At 37.1% G+C, this 15,333-nt stretch overlaps 1 protein-coding gene across 11 annotated transcripts in view; it reads right to left on the minus strand.

The window, feature by feature from the left end:
* LOC113513909 (inaD-like protein) overlaps nucleotides 1-15,333 on the minus strand; it is a 332,239-nt gene that overhangs the window by 69,453 nt on the left and 247,453 nt on the right. For 2 of the 11 annotated variants that reach the window (XM_052898434.1, XM_052898432.1), the window contains exons 2-4: nucleotides 14,093-14,313; nucleotides 13,547-13,684; nucleotides 2,953-3,117 (exon numbers count right to left, since the gene is read on the minus strand). The exons of 8 other annotated variants lie outside the window; for them this stretch is intronic. In XM_052898434.1, coding sequence (XP_052754394.1) covers nucleotides 2,953-3,117; nucleotides 13,547-13,684; nucleotides 14,093-14,095 — 306 coding nt within the window. In that variant the 5' untranslated portion in view covers nucleotides 14,096-14,313. The remainder of the gene's footprint in view (nucleotides 1-2,952; nucleotides 3,118-13,546; nucleotides 13,685-14,092; nucleotides 14,314-15,333) is intronic. One more of the 11 variants, XM_052898433.1, reaches the window with a different exon arrangement.

A 15,333-nucleotide genomic window follows, 5' to 3' on the forward strand; every position in this document is an offset into this window, starting at 1 on the left:
TACTTATCTAAAGAAAATTTAAATACATGCATAGGGAGTCACGGGCGAATGCTAGTCAATAATACATCTGTATTGGACTGCTGAAAGCGGAATATATTGTCATAATGTGTTTTAAAGCGCCTCACGTACATATATAGAGTTCAACATAGCAAAACATCAAGTGCTTAACCGGGTATATATATAGAGGATATCCGTGTGCCGGAATTGAGGCGTGGATAACCCGGGAGGGTTACTAACACAGCTTCACCGCCCTCGTATTATCACACCTACACTAATATTATAAAGAGGAAAGATTTGTATTTTTGTGTGTATGTATGTTTGTAATGAATAAACACAAAAACTACTTTGCCGATTTCAAAGATTCTTTCACCATTAGAAAGCTACATTCATCCTGAGTAACATAGGCTATATTTATTGCTAGAAAAGACTAGGGATCCTTACTAAAGTTTTAGTAACTCAAGGTGTAAAAAAATGCTGTAAAATATCTTTCGTCGCGTGCGCTGCGAAGACAATATATACCTACTTGCTATAAGATAGATAGATAATTTATTTGCATCACTTACAGCACACAAACAGCAAAAGACACAAATGCAAAGTGAAAAAAGATAAAAAAAAAGATACATGTACAAAAGATTAAAAAAAAATCAAAAACAAAATCAGAATGCATAAAATTAGTGTAATTTTTTTTTCTTCATGCGTGTGCCACAGTAATACAAAATGGGCACAACTCAGCTTTTTTGCCCTAAAAAGAGCAAAACACTGATATTCTGTTGTGGCCAAAAGCTACAATATTGAAGAAAATATCAATAACTACAAAAAACTTCGCAATATTATATGTCCAACTTTTATCATTATGTCACAATAACAACTTTTTAAAATGTTGTAAAAATTCACCATCCACCCGTGCGAAGCCGGGACGGGCCGCTAGTAGTAGACAAATTGAATATTAAAATATAATATTAAAGTTAGAATTTCTTACTCAAGAAATAATATATTGTTAGCGATATCTCACTACTTTGTTACCCTTTCACCTATCACCGGAACTATATAAGGTGAGGGAAGCCCAAGTACAGACCTTTCTGGCCGTCAGACGTGCGCTCGAACATATCTCTACTACTTTACTCGATTAGATTTTTTTATGCAACTTAGAATGGCAAATAAGCTTACAGCCCACCTGATGGAAAGTGATAACCGTCGCCTATAGACATGAGCAGTACCATGGACATAACAGAGTATACTGTTTCGCCCATGATACCCCCCATACGTTTCCATTCCTGAGGACTCAGGTGTTATTCCTCTGTACCCTGTAAATTCACTGCCATATCCAATCCTTTAAACCGAAACACAGCCAGGCAAACACAACTGCTTCACGGTAGAAACACGAATGGGACAGAAGTACCCAAGCAATCGACTTTTGTATAAAGTCTCACTCTGGTATGTACATTTTTCTCCGCAAAACGACGGGACGAGACTAGAATTTTAAACTAACTAAGACACACGCACGCACGCACGCACGCATCACACACATGTAAATACACACACAAACAAGACCTAACCAAGTACAGACAGATATAACACCTTAGACCTATCATTAATTTGTATATGTATGTTCCAGTACCTTCTGTGATAACCATGCTTATAGGCGACGGTTGATACTTTCTATTAGGCGGGCCATCAATTTGTACCATGTTTAAGACGATGTTTTTTTTTATACAACTTAAAATGGCAAACAAGCTGACGGCCCACCTGATGGAAAGTGGTAACCGTCCCTATAAACATGAGCAGTACCATGGACATAACAGAGTATACTGTTTCGCCCATGATTACCCCCATGCGTTGCCATTTCTGATGACTCTGATGTTATTCCTCTGTACCCTGTAAATTCACTGCCATATCCAATCCTTTAAACCGAAACACAGCCATGCAAACACAACTATTTAACACGGTAGAAACACGAATGGGACAGAGGTACCCAAGCAATCGACTTTTGTACAAAGTCTCCCTGAAACATTACATGAAACTCTTACCTTCTTTCATAAAAACGTCATACCCCTTATAAACCTACTTTAACTGTTGCATAAATAGTTGATGTAATGTTAAGTCACATATGTATGTATTAAATGTAATATATCTTGTACCCAATAATAATTTTGCATGCTTTAGAATATAAGGCGAGCATTTGTCATAAAATACACAATAAAATTGGATAAAAGAAATATAAGATAATGGAAATGTATTTGTAATATAATTCGAATACAATATATACACACAAACGCATGCACATGCGCGCGCACGCGTGCGCGCATGCACACACACACGCATGCACACACACACACATGCACACACACACATACATACACACGCACACATACACACGCACGCACACACATATACCCACACACGCACACACGCACCCCATTATATTAATATTAAACCATATTTTTTTTACTCCACGCAACTACCTTTTACTTTGAATTATCAGTACGTACTTCATAATAGATCAAAAACAATGTTTTTGGCAAATAAATAAATCAAATCTAACCATGGTATGTCCTTTTCTTTTACGCTAATTTCTCAATTTGAAAGACAGTGACAAAATATTATAATAGTTAAAATGGATTTTAACAATTTTTTTTAATAGGTGAAAATGGCATGGTAGCCCCTCCTGCGCTATCGGTATACACTGGCAGGGTACCAGTGAGAGGTGATAGGTGAAGATGAAAAGGCAGGTCAGTTAGCCCATCGTGGCGAATTCAACGATAAATTAGTCACGATAGTTTCCAGTGGGAACCGCGTGGAGGTCGACCTGATAGGGGTATATTGCTAGCAAAAAGGCTATTAAACCCCATTTAATAACAATGTAATAGTTAATTTTCCCCCGGATTTTAAATATTACAATATTTTTTATGATTAATATATCACGTCTGTGTATCATGGCATCTTTTTACATACCTGCAACGAGGGGGGTATCGCGTTCGACTGCGCCGGTCGTGCGACAAGCAGTCGCACGCACACGCCGCACTGTCGCAGCACGGCGGCCGCTTGCCGCGCACACATGCCCACCACCGACACGGCGCCGATGCGCAGGAGCATATCCCCGCTGCGCAAGCGGCCATCCTGCGAAACAAGGGTTTTGTGATACATAGGAAACAATGGTAAAACAGGATAAGTCCTCTATGATCAGCCTCATCTATCGAGGTATAAAAATGCATAAACATATATACAGGGTGTCCGGTAATGAATGGATAACATAAAAATTTTTTTACGACGGCCATAAGTTGAACTATAAGACGTTTCAAGGTTATCCATTCATTACCGGACACCCTGTATATAAGAAGATAAAAAAAAAACAAAGAAAACCAATAATGTCACATTTACAGTAAAAAAAAATAATCATAATATTAAGGAAATTTATTGCATTTATCTCAAAGGAAATCGTCAATTGAACAATATGTTCTGTTTACTAAGTATTCAAACAGTTTAGTTTTGTAATTTCTTATGTCACCTATGTCTGTGAGAGATTAAGGTAATTTATTATATATTCTAGCTGCCATACCTAAGACACTTTCAGTGAATAATGTCGTTTTATATGGTTTTGAAGTGATTTTAAAGTGCTGTCTATTATTTCAATATTATATTTATTTAAATTAATACATATATACAAGTTGTTAGACGAACACTTTATTGGAACTATTTATGAGACGCGTAAATTGACAACTCAATTCGTACAATCAAATTAATTACGCTTTATTATAAAATAGAGGGCAAAAGAGGAAGAGGAAGGCCGAGGAATAACTACATGTGACAGATAAAGGAAACACTAGGTGTCATGTCGTATAGGGAGGTCAAGGATATGGCCTGGGATAGAGCTGGCTGGAAGAAGATGCATGAATTAGTTGCACCGACAAGAGGAAACTCTTAAATGAAAAGAGAGAGAAATATGGGAAGGATATAGGGATATATCCTGGTCACACGGACCAAGTTGCGGGTTAAAACTAGTATATAAAGAAAAACACATTAATCTCTAAATGATAGACACAAGAATTTCAATAAAAAACAAGTAAAGTTCGATCTCGGAGAGTCCACGCCGCAGTCAAGCTGTCACCGCGTCGTGAAACAATGAAACGCACTACAAATACGTGGTCGCCAATTTGTTCCATTTATTTGCGCGTATCTCCCGCTGCGGTGTGTTATACTGGGCGGTCTAGAACGTAATTGGAATTTGATCTTGTTAATAGTTGTTCGTACAAAGTAGGTAAACGACGTTGCCCAGTAGGTATAGAAAATAATAGTAAAATAAATGTATATTCCTTTTTTAGGGTTCCGTACCTTTTTTTTTTTTTATACAACTTAGAATGGCAAACAAGCTGACGGTCCACCTGATGGAAAGTGGTAACCGTCGCCTATAGACATGAGCAGTACCATGGACATAACAGAGTATACTGTTTCGCCCATGATACCCCCCATGCGTTGCCATTCCTGAGGACTCAGGTGTTATTTCTTTGTACCCTGTAAATTCACGCCATATCCCACCCTTCAAACCGAAACACAGCCACGCAAACACAGCTGCTTCACGGTTGAAACACGAATGGGACAGAGGTACCCAAGTAATAGACTTTTGTACAAAGTCTCCCTCTGGTGGTGGTTCCGTACCTCCAAAAGAAAAAAACCAAACCCTTATAGGATTACTTCGTCGTCCATCTGTCTGTCTGTTAAGACCCTTTTTCTTAGGAACGCGCGGAGGCATCAAGTTGAAATTAATATCATAATACTCAGGTCTGCAATCTCTTAAAGCAGTAAAATAATCAAGCTTCTAAATCGACGCACTCAAAAGATATGGCCGTTTATGTTCCTTTTATGTAGATAGATAGATATATCGTTTATTTGTTTGTTACTAATCACACACAACATGTTCATAAGAATAGATAATACATAAATTAACATAAGATTTATAAAATTGTGTTATTATGTGTGATCTGTAGCAATACAAAAAGGTCGAAGCTCAGCGTGGAACATTGTTCAAGGAACAAAACACTGATTTTCAGCTTTAATCCATTTTTTATTGTACGTGAAAATAATAATTAAAATAATATATATATATATATATATATATATATTATATAATAATAATTAAAATAATCAAATCAAAACCTATAGAGTACTTTCCTTTGACCTAGAATCACGAAATTTGGTAAGAAGCAATGTCGTGGAGCACAAGTAAAGAAAAAAATACGAAAACCCTATACTTGTAGCTATTTCACAAAACACACAATTAAATAATGCATCGCCTACTTATTTCTCTGTTTGCTCAATGGTTGACTGGTAGAGAACGCCGTCCAGTGTTAAGTCCGCCAAATGTGCATACAATTTAATTGTGCATTAAATTTTCAATAAATAAACACATTAAATGTAACATTAACACACCAATCGCCTGAACCTCAAGCAAAAATATCCTGTATTATGAAAATCACACAAATATCTGGTTGCAAAATTGATCAGAACACCCAGACTCGAGCCAATTCAGAATGGTTTGTTTCCTAAATTGAACCGACCAGGAATAGAACTCGGGACTCGTTACTCAAAACAATATGCCTACCACCGCGCCACGGAGGTCGTCAACACTGTGCAGGTCTTATTAATAGCTCACAACGAAAATCGCCAAGGTCTCGTAGTGATTCGCTCGTTAAGAACATTTGTTTTTTCGTCCCTTTTTGGGCCTCCCAGTGCGCTCCGTGAAATCCGTGGTACAGCTGTTCAAATTCTAAATCGTATCATCTTTGTTCAAATAAACTTGTTTACAAACACTTTTAAATCGTCATTTTTTATAAATGCAGGGTTCGGGAAAATTTATCTGTTGCGAAGAGTCCGCAAGAAACTCAACTTACATTCTGTATGAAACTCAACGCTCATGTCTGTAGGTCAATGTAATAACTTTTCATGAGATGAACCGACAACTTATTTGCCATTCCATGTTCCATTAAAAAATCCTAGCTTTCTAGATTTTTTTCTTTGAAACAAGACAATTCCTTTATTATTATTATTAGTAAATATCAATAACTATAACTTAAAACACAAAAAAAAGAAGTCACCCAAAATAGTGACTTACGAGAGATCAATTCATCGCTACTTCGAATCCGGTTTAAAGGACCAAGGCGGCGTATGATTAATAAAACATATATAAGGAATCAAAGTAACTTGAAGTTTGCAGGAAATTCTGGAAATTATCGACAACTAAGAGATTGATATTAAAGCTCTTGAAAATATTTCTCTATTTTCGAATTATATTACGTGGCCAAAATTTTGAACGCAGGTCCATTTATTTTTTAAAAATTACGAGCGTAGAAGAGGGATTGTTACTTGAAGGGACCCAACCCGAGCTGTATACCCTGTAAGATCTATCCCTACACGATCTTCTCTGGAAACTGTTAAATTCATCATAATAAGCCAACTTTGGCCTTACTTCATTCTTCGTAATACCTTTCACTGATGCTCCATAAATGTATACCCATAGCGCAGACGGACTGACCTATTCTATTTCCATCCATTTAAAAATACCAATGTCCAACACTGAATTTTTTTATATTTTATTTATATTATATCTATACAAATATGAAAAGTACGGTTTCTTAGTAATTAAGACTCGGCAGCCATATTCCAATCATAAAACTTAAATATAATAATGTATAGAAACAGGAGGTTGAGATGCTTCAGTAATTTAGGTCACTTGAAAATCACAATGTTCTCTGTTTAAAAAGCTCGTTCCAATTTGACGGCGGCGCTGTGCAGCGACGTATTGTTGCCTCATTCCCCTGGCACGGAGCGCCGAGACGCCGGTATAGGGTTAACAGTAAATGTGACTAATAGGTGCTAGAAATGTGAGAGCTTAAAGTGTTTCAATACTTATACGTTCCCCAATATGATACTACAACAACTCAAAGAGCATCATCACACGTATAATAGAATTTGTTTTTTGTAGATATTAATAGAATGGTAACCACGCCTGCACAGGGGAAAGGGATTGTAAAATTGTAATTGTAAAATCTTTATTGTACATAATTTATATTAGACACATTAAAAGATTAAAGAATGACCTCTTACAGTCAGACCTTAGAAACCTTAGAGAAGCTGAAAGAAAACTATAGAATGTTCAGAGGATTGTTAATAATAGAAACACAAGATTTTATCAATAGCAGTGTACCTTATCAGGTAGAGTTCCACGTGATTCCTTCTGAAAAATTCGTCACCATAGGCTAAATAACCTGTTTTTATCTTCACCTATCACTCTTCACTGGTACCCCACCAGGATATACCGATAGCGCAGGCGAGATTACCATTCTATTTTCACCCAATAAAAAACCTCATTTGCGCCATCTATATATGCTGGCGGGAGACAAGAGAGGTGATAAGTGAAAAATTAAACATGACAATTTCCAGGGAGAAACATATGGAAGTCGAATTCACAAAGTAGCTGGCAATGGAGTAGTCTCCTTTACTATCATTCCCTTCTCAAAATAGCAGTGGTAAGATAACAAGACAAATATTACTGATACGCTAATGTAAAAGGGGAGAGGAATTGACAGTAATGAGGAGGTTAGTCCTTATTGCTGGCAATATACCTAATCAGATCGTCCATCATGTGGTCACGCCCGGAAACCATCGTAATAATTCCTAATAAATTCATCCCAATGGGCCAACTGACCTGAACTGTATCTTTAATAATGTAAACATATAATGCAAAAATAGAGTAACTCCGTTTGTTCTATCAATACCCTGGCGCAGACGGACTTGTCACTCCAATTTCACCGCATTAAAAGAACAGTAATATAAAACCACCAGAAGGTAAAAGGTTGAGATGTAGCCAGAATTCTACTTAAAAATCAATGTCTGAACTGCAACAACATAAATTTTATCTAATTTATATAAGAATCAACCGACTTCATTGTACCTCGTTGTTATAGTTTCTATGACATACACGCACTCTAACTTGCCTTACTTAATTTAGACTTATAATTTTTGTTTATATAATTAAAATCCGCTATTGGTTGTATTTATAAGAGACAGCATGTAAGTTATTTTTTAAGAGCTGTAGATTTTGTATTAAATAAATAAATAAATCACAATTTTTAAACGGTGCCGTGCAGTGGCGCATTGTAACCTCATTTCCCTGGCATGGGGTGGGCAGATGCTGGAATAGGGTTGACGCAAAAAGTATCTAATCTTATTTTATTGTTATAATAAAATTTTAACTAAACAGTGTCTGTACATAGGAGCTGTTAAGGAAAAAATATGCGAGGGATCTAAATAAAATCTACAGCTTTTTTTTATTTAAATGTTTCTGACTCTATTAAACACTAGTCATTGTCCGCGATATTGTCTCCAACTAAATATAGTGTCTATGCCCTCCGTCTCAAATACTACGTACATATATAGCAAATGTCAAAAGGTTTCAAACCAATTCATCTTTTTACTAATACAAACTTACAAGCCAGGCTAGATGAAGCAACAGTTCAAAGACAAAAAGTTCCTTCAATGTGCACAAATTCATAGAATTAGTAAGATACAGAAAAACTAGGGTTTTTCGCAAGAAGATAAAGTACAAAGCAAATAAAAAAAAGTAGACGAATTCAAATTAAATGATGATAGAGAACGATATAGTGTCGTTGCATCCCTCACTCCCCCAGTCCCGAGAGTAGGGTTGCCGCTCGGCAGAGTATTATGTAAATTATTCATTACCATTTTGATATCAGAATTACCCTTTCATATAAAAGTCACCGTGGAGTTTCTGCTTAAAATTTCTTTGTGAAGATTAAATTAACAAAATTTGAATATAAATAAAAAAAAATCATCCGAGCTTACGACGACACGAACATAATAGGGTAATGCTAATCTTAAAAGTAACAAGACAATCGGACGACGCTCCAAATTCGAATATCTAACATAGACTTCTTCTACCTCGCTTTTCACGTTACTCGGGATCATTTTTCCTGATCATGTAGCGCCATCTGTTCCTATTTCATACATCCTTCACTACAAGATTCAACTGTTTCCTTGTTCCTAAATCAAGTTTGGCTTAGGTAAAAATGCTACTCTCATAAGGCGTGCCAAAGACCAAGAGTACCCTAATGTACAAAGAAAGCGAGATCACTCCTTCCCCAAATATAAATACCATCGTTAATAATTATCGTAACCTGTTTCGTATACTACTCAATACAAATATTATAAAGTGGTAAGATTTCATTTTTTGTTTATAACTGATATACCCAAAAGTATTTATAAACCATTTCAAAAATTCAATACTAATAATATCAGCCAGTAACATAAAATATATATTACTTTCAAAAAAATCAAGATCCCTACGAAAATTACATTAATGTATGATCATGTATTAAAATTTGCCTTTTTAAATTTATCAATCTACCTGTGCCAAGTATGGGAGGATTTTTTATTATTATTTCATCCAATAACTATCTACTGCTGGATATAAGCCTTCCCCATAAGGGGAGTTTCGCCAGTAGTTGCCACGCTTGGCAGGCGAGTTGGTAACCGCAGTTTGGCTTTTAGCGATGTTTTAAGAGGGACGCTGCTTCCCATGCCTCGGCCTCCCTTAGTCGCCTCCTACGACACAACGGGAAAGGAAAGGGTGACCTAGTCTATGCCGGGACAGACACAGCGATTGGAAATAGGAAAATTGCTAGTAAAGAAATATATATGACCAGACCAATCCCGGCAATCTACGAGGAGAAATCTAAGTCACTAATACCATTTTAACAATTTCATCAGAATCTAAACGTAACTTTAAAACTTGCATTGCGTAGTTTGTGATTTACAACATAAAGGAATTAACGCGGTCATTTGAGTAAACTATAATAATTTAACTGGATTATCACCATGTTAAAAGACCAAAAATTGATATAAAATTTCGAACCTCTAATATTAATTCGGAAGTGGATCTAAAACTCCACTAGTAAGCCCCAAGTTATGTTAAATGTAAATTAGATGAAAGCAAGCGTCACATATCTGATTCAAGTAATTCAATAACTACCGTAGTTTCCGATCGTTATCCAATCTGAAATTCTATCATCTTATCTATCTCAACTCCAATGCAATAAATCTAGCAGTGAGCTTAAATCTGATAGTAGATATAATGGCTAAAAACAGCCATGTTTTGAATTTTCAAGCGTAACAATAATCACAAAAGTTTACGAGTTTAAACTGCATTAAACACGAAAGTAATATAGAAAAGTAACGTAATTACTCTTTTCAAATAATTTTACAAAGTTTAGAAATTCGTTTGAAGTGCTCATTTTACAGTGCTTTATTCTCAGGATAACGTCACTTTCGTCTTTAATGTTCTGTCTGTAACTCGACAATTAATGACGAGTTTCTCGCAGACTTTTCTATGAGGAAAAGATCTGAACCTAGAGAAAAAAGAAATAGACAATTTAAATAGTTATTATTCCAAAAAGCCTATTTGAATAAACATTTAACAACAAATTATTGCAAAAAGAATTGTCAGAATTAACGAATTAGTACACAAAAAAATACAATCCTTCTTTTTTTTATACAACTTAGAATGGCAAACGAGCTGACGGCCCACCTGATGGAAAGTGGTAACCGTCGCCGGTAACGGTAACTCAGGTGTTATTCCTCTGTACCCAGTAAATTCACGCCATATCCCACCCTTCAAACCGAAATACAGCTATGCAAACACAACTGCTTCACGGTTGAAACACGAATGGGACAGAGGTAGCCAAGCAATCGACTTTTGTACAAAGTCTCCCTCTGGTGGTTCTCCTTCTCTCTGAAGTCGAATAAAAAACCATCTTTATTCTGGACAAAAGTTAAGTAAGAATAAAAGTAGATATTGTTTTTATTCAATATGGAATGACAAACAAGCCGATACCATCTGATATAAAGTCATAGGTTACACACACAGGACACTAGGTCGATCGCGACCATTAATCCAGTCGATCGTGACATGGGAAAAATATAATACTTTGCTAATCTAGCGGAAGATTCTTAGACGCAATGCTCACACTAATATAAATAAGTAGTTACTAAGAATAACTTTCAGTTTTATGTTTTCCCTCATAATAAAATAAACAATACTACAATACTACATAATTGTGTACTGAACTATGTTGTTTCATTTGTGATTTCAAGAAGTATATAATTGGTATTTCGTACAGGGTTTCATCAGTAAACAGTAGATCTTGGGTCTAGTTAAGTCGGCTACCTCTGATTTATACAATTTTATATTTGTATATTAATTTGATCATACAGGGTTACACTCTGGGTTCGTTGCACGCGTCCATGTAGCCTAACTTCAGGTTGCAGCTTGAAAATCAGTGCTTTGCTTTTAAGCAAAACTATCACTGAGCTGTAGCCTATTTGGGTCACTGCGACACACGTGGCGAAAATATTTTTTTGTATTTTATCTTTTGTTTTATTTTTTATAATTATGTAGATTTTTTGTATAAATTCAGTTGTTAATCTACGTGTGTAGAATGATACAAATAAAGTGTTTATCTATCTATCTATCTATGTCGGTCACGGTACCCCTTATATATTACCAGTTGTGAGAACCAGCCCATTCTTTCCCTTCGGTCTCATAAAAAGCGACTAGAGGAGCTTAATTTAATGGTTGACGGATGGGCAGCAGTGTCCCTCTTAAAACATCGTCGAAGCCTAACTGCGGTTGCCAATCCGCCTCCCAAAAGTAGCAACTACTAGCAAACCCCCCTTTTTGGAGGAGGCCTCTATTCAACAGTGGATAGTTAACCGTTGATATGACAATGATGGTACTGTTATATAGCCGTGGTTATGTACAACATACGAATATAAAAATGCTTAACTGCATTTTCGAAACAGTCAACGGTTAACAATAATGTATGCGTCATACCATGCATTTCCAGCGATTTTTCGATATATTTTAATTCAGACCGGATTTGAACCTCAGACGAACAAGACGCTTTACTAATTTTTATAATAAAGACTCGTGTTAATTAAAAAAAAATCTTTTTAAAAAGTCTCTTCTGACCCACCCCGTAACAGTTCCTTATGACAGTTTAGCATTGGGAGATTTTGCCAGTAGTTACCACGCCTGGCAGCTGGGTTGGCAACCGCAGTTTAATTTTTGGTGATGTTTCAAGAAAGACGCTGCTGCCCATCCGTCGACCATTAAATTAAGCTTCCTTAGTCGCCTTTTATAAGATCCAAAGGAAAAGAAGGGATGGCCTATTCTATACCGGAACCACACAGCACCCCAAACATTTGAACAATCGAACGGGGAAGAAATGATTTATCGATTAATTTGACAAATTGAGAATGGCAACCCATAAGGAAGATACCACTCAACGATAACCACATTCCATCGATTGGGTTATCATCTTGCCTATCATTCCCAGCAGTAGGCAAAGAATTCCGCACAATCGATTACATTCTGCGAATTGTAAATAGAGCAGGATTATTTATATCTGTCACGCGCACAGTGCCGGTTGATCATTCGTTAATTGGACACGGTTGTGCGGAATAATTAAATTAAAATTTACATTCTACATTGGCACGTACTCGAAATAAACCCCACGTCATTTTATTATGAGGATAGATTATTTTTTTTTTACACAGCAAGATCCGTCTGATGGTACGCGGTATAACAACCCCGCGAATGTTTGCGGTACCGGAATGATATTTGATCCTTGTGATATAAAAATCTTGGGTCACAGTAGATACCCAGTAATCTTACCAGTATATCTCATCACCCAAACCAGGATTCATCAAACACACAGTCATTTGACAGCATAATTAATAGATGAGACAAAGATACCAATGTGGATAAGTATATACAAAATTTCGTTCTGGTAAAACTACGAGAAATAGCAGTATTACTAATGGTCCACCTGATAGACAGATATTGTAATCGGCTATCAATATAAGGAACACCTCTCGCGATACCATTTCTGAAGACTACGACGTTATGTCTTTTATATAAAAATTGGTCTTTTCTTCATTTCCGTTGTAAGCACGTTGTTGTTATTGATTTTCAGCAAACGACAAGCTGTGGTAAAGAACCTAAATATTTCCTAAGAGCATGGAGATCTTAAAAAATACTTGAAAAGGTCTTTTTAAAATTATGTTTGCGGCTGAGGTAAACGCTATTTGGATCATTTTAAAAAAAGTTCGTCACTTGCTGCATGCTTCACGTAATGCCATGTCATGTCAAAGGTCTTCGAACTACTATTACAACGAACTCCTTAGCCCTCCCAGGAAAGCTAAGGTGGGGACCTTGGGGCGAGCCTCTTTGCCCAAATTCACCAACAAGGGATGGCTACCCCCGGGTTACAATGCTAATTTGGCTAACAGCATAAGAACATTGGGTGTTTTAGGAATTGGATCCATCTACTTCTCTTTCTTGTTAAATAATATAATTTTTACGCACTATGCTCTCCGACGCTAAGGTCTTTGAAACAAAGGTGGCTGAGAAATTCATGACACTAGAGGAATCTTGAATCGTACAAGAAGTAGCTACAGCAAATATTACACTTACCCTGTCTGCGACGCCACCAGGTAGCACGCTTTTGACCACGACGCCTGAGGAACGGCCACCAACGATCCCAAATGCGAGTCCGGACCCATCGTTTACCAACTCGACCACTTCCACCTGAGCCCACTCACCGAACACCTGCTGATGTCAAATATAGTAAAGTAATCTTTAAGAACTTGAAGGTTTTCATGCTATATGGAAGAGCAAATGAGCTGACGGCCCGCCTGATAAAGTGTCACCATCGCGTATAGACATGAGCAGCACCATGCAAATCACAGAATATATTGTGACTCACGCTTTGCCATTCCCATTCGTTTTTGCCGTGAAGCAGTTGTGTTTGCATGGCTGTGTTTTGGTTTGAAGGGTGCAATATGGCAATGGAATTACAAGGTTACTAAGACTTTAATCCTTAGGAATGGTAACGTATGAGCGTATCGTGGGTGACACAATATACTCCGTTACGTCCATGTCTATAGATGATGGACCACTCCATCATATGGGCCGTCAGCTTGTTTTCCATTATAAGTTACATAAAAAAAAACTATTTACCATGATGTGCTTGATCCGCCGCTTGCTCTGAGGCCTGCGCGCGCGACTCTCTAATCAGCTGACCTTCTCTGCCATGTTGCTCACTAACATCTTCCACCATGACATAAGAATGGGCGTTTCGCTTCACAGCCGGTAGATGGCGCATTCAGAAACATTTTCTGTACCGCTGACGCTCACTTTACTTCTCTATATGAGTATGAAGATGATTGGATGTACAGGTGCTAAAACAAACAGAAAGTTAAATGTTCGGATGTCTGCATGTCACGAAATTAATTTCTTCGACCGCATAGATTTTAGAAGAAAACCAATGAAATAGACTATTAGATGACGTATTATAATAAAACATACATCAATTTTAAAGTTACATCTTCAAGAATACAACTGTGGTAGCTGCCTTCAATTTAGTACAGTAGCTTTTGCGTGATGCTAGAACATGCATACAGAGACTTTACCAGAGGGAGACTTTGTACAAAAGTCGATTGCTTGGGTACCCATTTGTGTTTCTACCGTGAAGCATTTGTGTTTGCATGGCTGTGTTTCGTTTTGAAGGGTGGGATATGGCGTGAATTTACAGGGTACAGAGGAATAACACCTGAGTCCTCAGGAATGGCAACGCATGGGGGGTATCATGGGCGAAACAGTATACTCTGTTATGTCCATGGTACTACTTATGTGTATAGGCGACGGTTACCACTTTCCATCAGGTGGACCGTCAGCTATAGCCTATAGACTATGGTCGCCTGCAACACTAGGGGCGTCACGTGCGCGTTGCCGACCCTTAAGAAACCTTAGTATACCTTTTTGAAGAAACCCATACTGTATTCTCCAAGGAAAACCTCGGCTCTTGAGAAATGGGCATTTTTTAAATGTGTGAGCATTTTTTAATAGTAATTTTTTTATTAATTTACCGCCCAGTTCGAAATGCAATTTCAGCTGAGAAGAACGGGCAAGAAACACAGCTATTACCTTTTTTTTCAAATAAGAATTAAATATACAACAAAAAATCATATGACCGGATAAGATGACTATCACAAACTTCGTATTCATAAAAGAAAGGAAAAGCTACAACGCTATAATCCATCGTTCACGAGTATGACGAATGATTCAGCCATCGTTGTGTTCAACCATATCATAGGAAGCCCAGTAGAAAGAAAAAGAAGTAAAAAGTAGAGAAAAGTAGAAACCCAGCCCACCACGCCGCCACCAATCTAGACATTAAAGTGAGCATAACTTGCTTCAAG

Source organism: Galleria mellonella, unplaced genomic scaffold (genome assembly GCF_026898425.1).
Source record: "Galleria mellonella isolate WM207_F2 unplaced genomic scaffold, CSIRO_AGI_GalMel_v1 utg425, whole genome shotgun sequence".
NCBI classification, from domain to species: domain Eukaryota; kingdom Metazoa; phylum Arthropoda; class Insecta; order Lepidoptera; family Pyralidae; genus Galleria; species Galleria mellonella.